The sequence below is a fragment of the Nicotiana tomentosiformis genome, chromosome 5, assembly GCF_000390325.3.
Source record: "Nicotiana tomentosiformis chromosome 5, ASM39032v3, whole genome shotgun sequence".
In the NCBI taxonomy this organism is placed as follows: domain Eukaryota; kingdom Viridiplantae; phylum Streptophyta; class Magnoliopsida; order Solanales; family Solanaceae; genus Nicotiana; species Nicotiana tomentosiformis.
In genome coordinates this window covers 11861684-11866861 of record NC_090816.1, presented here as the reverse complement: position 1 = coordinate 11866861, position 5178 = coordinate 11861684, and the positions used below count along the sequence as shown (strand labels likewise).

At 33.2% G+C, this 5178-nt stretch overlaps 1 protein-coding gene across 1 annotated transcript; it reads left to right on the top strand.

Annotated features, from left to right (window-relative positions):
- The first annotated feature begins 2624 nt into the window (after positions 1-2624).
- On the top strand, positions 2625-4923 carry LOC104090858 (dehydration-responsive element-binding protein 2A-like). The gene is made up of 2 exons (XM_009596055.4): positions 2625-2854; positions 3456-4923. Exon 2 carries the CDS (start codon positions 3466-3468, stop codon positions 4537-4539), a length of 1074 nt encoding a protein of 357 aa, XP_009594350.1. The 5' UTR covers positions 2625-2854; positions 3456-3465; the 3' UTR covers positions 4540-4923.
- The last annotated feature ends 255 nt before the right edge of the window (positions 4924-5178 follow it).

Here is a 5178-nt window from a genome sequence, read left to right as displayed (position 1 = left end):
ACTTCCAACATATTATACTGAAATCCAACATATTATACTGAAATCTTATACGTAAAAAATTCGAAACTCTAATATTTTATACTGAAATTTTTCTAAATTTTTAAGAGTGTTATTATTTAGATTTTATTTTCACGTAAAAAAAATTAAATTTTGATTACTTTTAAAATATAGCTAATTTTTAATTAGTAGTTTTAAATTAGGTTATTTCTAAAAAAAATTCCAAAAGAGGATATGCATCAGCCATCACGTATTGGCTAAGGGAAGAAAAGTCGTCATTCATTGCGCCGCAAGGTTGAGCAGTCAACTTAGTGTTGACGAACGCCTTTTACTCACTTAAAAAAATACAAAAAGACAGAAAACAGAAAAACGAGGTCACTGCTGACATCTTCTATCCATTTCCCACGAGTTACATTTTGCAAATTAATACGTGTCAGCCATGCAGATATCGAAATCGTATCTTCTTGTCCTCACTTAATCGTTTTCGAGAATCACACCGGCGGCTTTGACCTTTATATTATTTACTTTATTTCGATTTAGATGATACATTTAGCTTATCAAAAATAATTTTGTAGGTATAAGATTTGTATACACGTTATTTTTCACAGATCTCACTTATAAAATTATACTGAGTTTGCTATTGTTATTATTTATTTTATTTTTCGAGCGTCAAATTATGTGCAGTTTGACTAAAATTTTAAAATACTTTTTTATTATAGTGACATGAAAAAAATTATACTACCTCCGTTCCAGTTTATGTGAACCTATTTCTTTTTTGATCTGTTCTAAAAAAAACCTTACAATTCTACCCTTAATGAGAAACTTTTATAACCACACAAATACTCTGGGCCCCTTTTTGAATTGTTTAGGACCACAAATTCCAAAAGTCTTCAGTTTTTCTTAAACTCCGTATCCATTCAAACATGTTCACATAAATTGGAACGAAGAGAATAGTAATTTATAAGTAATACTTTTTGTATAGCTTTTAAATATTTAAATTTTAATTTTAAAATATTGAATTGAACTAATTTAATTTAACTTCAAAATTTAATTAAGTTAACTCTTAATAAGCGCAATGTCTCATTCAAAAATAGAAACAAAGGGAGAACTATTCACTTCGCCTTTTTTTCTTTTAAGAATTTTTATCATACATTAGGGGAGGGAATAAAGAAATGGAATGCGAATTATAAGATTGGGAATCGAAAATTTAGAAGATAACCAATCCAATAGATAGGTTATTAGATTGAGTTAAAAGCTTAATTATTTGTTTGAGAGCTAATGATGAAACGAAAAAAATTCTAACAAAAGAATTTTAAAAATGCAAGAATACTACGTACACTTGTGAAATGAAATCTAAAGCAATTTTTGGTGATTTATGCTGCAAGATTAAATATTATATCATACGTCAATCTGATTTCTATGCTAGTGACGACAGTAAAAATATTAAAGTAGTAGGTTGAAGAGTTTGTAAATATTCATTCATCTTTAATTATTTAAAATATGCTTTTTACGGCACGAATAAAGATTAATTAGTTAAGTATATTTCGAACACCTAATGGTATTAACTTGAATTAGACAATCGTATAAACTTATAAATTGAAATAACCTTTCTATCCTCACAAGGTAGAGGTAAGGTCTGCGTACACATTACCCTTTTCAGATCATATAGTGTGGGATAATACTAGATATGTTTTCGTATATTCAAAGAAAAAGAGGAAGAATGTGGTGGGGTTATCATGTTACTTACGAATTACGGATAAGTTGTAAAATAGGGGTCATTTTGTTTTTAGACTTGTAGTTCGACCAAAGATTGATGAGAAGTGCTTATACACTTTCCATGTTTTTCTCTCCTCAGCCTTTATTGCTTACACATCCATTTATGAACTAATATGTCTATTTCTAAAAAAAATATTTAACAACTTTTGTACCATAACCTTAATCACGAATCAAAATATATATTATTTGACATTCTTCTGTGATATAATAAACTTTAAATAATAATGTGTACTTTATATAATTATAAAGTACAGTTATGTACACTAAGCTCTCGTTATGCGCGGTGCCCGAGGAAGGGCCGGATCACAAGGGTCTATTGTATACAGTCTTACCCTGTATTTTTGCAAGATACTGTTTTTACGGTTTGAACCCGTAACCTCCCAACCATATGACACTAATTACGCCAAGACTCCTCTTCATGTACTTTATAATGATATTTTTCAATAAAAAATTTACCTCGTTTTTTAATTGTGCACAACTAATAATATATGTGACGAACAAGCCTTAAACATGTCCTGGAAGTTGGGAGCAGTCTAAACCCCCTAGTGAAGAAATTAGATCAATCTCGAACCCAATGGCATAATTGAAATATATGTCAACGTTAAGGTCAATTATTTAAAGCAAAACAGGATTTCTTCAGCACAAAGAAAAGGGAAAACGAGAAGTTCGTGAACTTTCTGCTGACACGTGTCATATCCCGCGGTAGTCAAAGAGCCACGACTTTATCTAAAACTTGCCACGTCACCACTTTTACAAACACTAGATATTTAATTTTAAAATTAATTTTAAAAACTCAATTTAAAAATATTTGGTGTAGTCTATAAATACTCCTTTAGAATCCCCTCTCCCTTGGTTTTCTGATTCTCTTCGTGTAAGAAACTTGTCCAAGAAAAAATCACTCTCAAAATAGTATTAAATCAAACCAAACTATTCCGATCTGTTTCCCAATTCTGTTTGATTTCCATATAAAGCAGAAGAAAAGTAGAAAAAGCAAAGGTTTTGTGAAGCGAACGCATCTATCGATTGCATAGATAGTTCAAAAGAAGGTGAATTTGGTGCAGTTATCTGATAATATTTCAAGGTAGGTTGATTTTTATCCTTTATATGTACCGTTATCAAATCACAATTTGTCATCTTTTTTAATATGTTATTCGTTTTAGGATTTGAAGGATTTTAGGAATACGAAGAGTAATTGGTGGGTTTTGAGTTTACGTTTTTCTTTTTTCCTTTTTTTTTTTTTTTTACATATTTAGATGATTTTTTTAATAGATATAGAAGGTCTGAGTTTAATTTTTTGGGATCATAGAATTTTTTTGAATTTTTTCCTTTTTGCTAAAATTTTCAGTGTGTGTGTATATTCTCTAAGAGTTGATAGAGGCGATAGAAATATAATATTGCTAAATAGGGTTAAAATAAAATGGTGTAATTTTGGACTGTTGTTTGATTTTTCATGTTGAATCTGTGATAGTGCGAAACTAAATTTTTAGCGGAAAGGAATTGGTTTACTTGCTCGCGAAGAAAAGGTGTTATTTTTAATTTTGGGTTTCTTGCTGAGGAGGGCAACAGTTTTATATTAAAGGCAGGTTATTTTTACTTGCTCACTAAGGCTTCTGCTGGTGTTTGCTTACCTTGTCTATATATATTAGTACATATTTGACAATTATATTCTTTTTTATTTACAGCAACAGAGTTATGGCTATACTTGATCAAGCTTCAAATATGATGTCTTTACCATTGGATTATACAAGAAAGAGGAAATCAAGAAGTAGAAAAGATGCACCAAAGAATGTAGCAGAGACACTAGCAAAGTGGAAAGAGGTCAATGAGAAACTAGAGTCTAGTGATGATGGGAAAAAGCCGGTGCGTAAAGTTCCTGCTAAAGGATCAAAGAAAGGATGTATGAAAGGTAAAGGAGGTCCCGAAAACGGGCGGTGTAAATACAGAGGTGTTAGGCAAAGGACATGGGGTAAATGGGTTGCTGAGATTCGGGAACCGCATAGAGGGAGAAGGCTTTGGTTAGGTACTTTTGATACTGCAATCGAAGCTGCTTTAGCTTATGATGAAGCTGCTAGAGCAATGTATGGTCCTTGTGCTAGGTTGAATCTCCCGAATTACCCTTCGTCGAATGAGTCTTCTAAGGATGATTCCTTGTTGCCTACAGTGTCTCAATCCGATTCTACAACAGCCTCAAGTCTCACTGAGACGACCAACATTCCTAAGATTAAATTTGAAGATCGCGAAAGTGAATCGAGAAGTGATGGCCCGAGGAGTGTTTTTTATGAAGCTGGAACACCTTCGAGTTCAGTGAAAGAGGAAGTGAAAGACGAGGCCAAGGGCGTGTTGGATGAAAGAGGGATTGTTGAAATTAAAGAAGAGCCTGTTGCCTTTGATTATGGTACAATGACGAGTGGCCAAGATAATGTAGACAACTTCTGTTGGGATGATGAGATGTTTGATGTGGATGAGCTATTAGGCGTCTTAGATTCGACTCCACTGGATACCTCGGCTCCCAACCAAGTTTCTGGTTCTGTTCCTGTCAATCAGTATGCGCATGATTCTTCGTATCGACTGCAGAGTGCTGCCTATGACAACAACCAGTTCTCTAATCCGTCATCTCAGTTGCAAAATACAGATGATAAAGATTTGCAGCAAATGCAGCAGCTAGCACCTATTGTGGATGATTATAATTTTGATTTTTTAAAGCCAGGACGGCAGGAAGACTTCAACTTCAGCTTGGATGACCTGAGTTTCCTTGATTTCCAATAAAATTTTGGTAGTTTGGTAATGACTGTGGGTGTGTTCTAGAGTTCTACTGAGCCCTTGCGCGCAGGCTAACAAGATGATGTACTGCTGCTGTTTTTATCAGATGGATTTAGTATTGTTGGTTGATTGCTGTATTTGTGCAATAGCCGAAGTTTTTGAATGTTTACCATGTTAGTTCAACAAGGTCTTTTTTTGATTCTAGGAAAAGGAAAAAAAAATAGGACAATTTCAGAAGATACTCTTCTTTGTGTTTTTGTTTTTCCCCTTTTGAGGAACTGTGGTTGTCCCTTTCCTTTCTGCCAAGGGATAGCTGATTCTTGATAAGTTTTTGGATCAGAGAATTCAGCTGCTAATTTAATCGAACAAAATTCTGCTGTACAGTATTAACATTGAGTAACTAGTTTGCTAACATTTGCAAGGTGTTGGTGTTCCTATGATGATAATAAAGAGAAAACCATCTTTTTGTAATAGTCATGTGTACTACTAATATGAAGCTCATTTATTATGCATGTGTGGCTGTGTTACCTTAGGTTCTTATCTTCTAAACACGTACTAGTGGTTGAGTTTGAGTTCTATGGTTGAACTGCGAATTTTGTTGTGTTCTTCCTTTTACTAGTTGGCTGCATCTGTACTGAATCAATT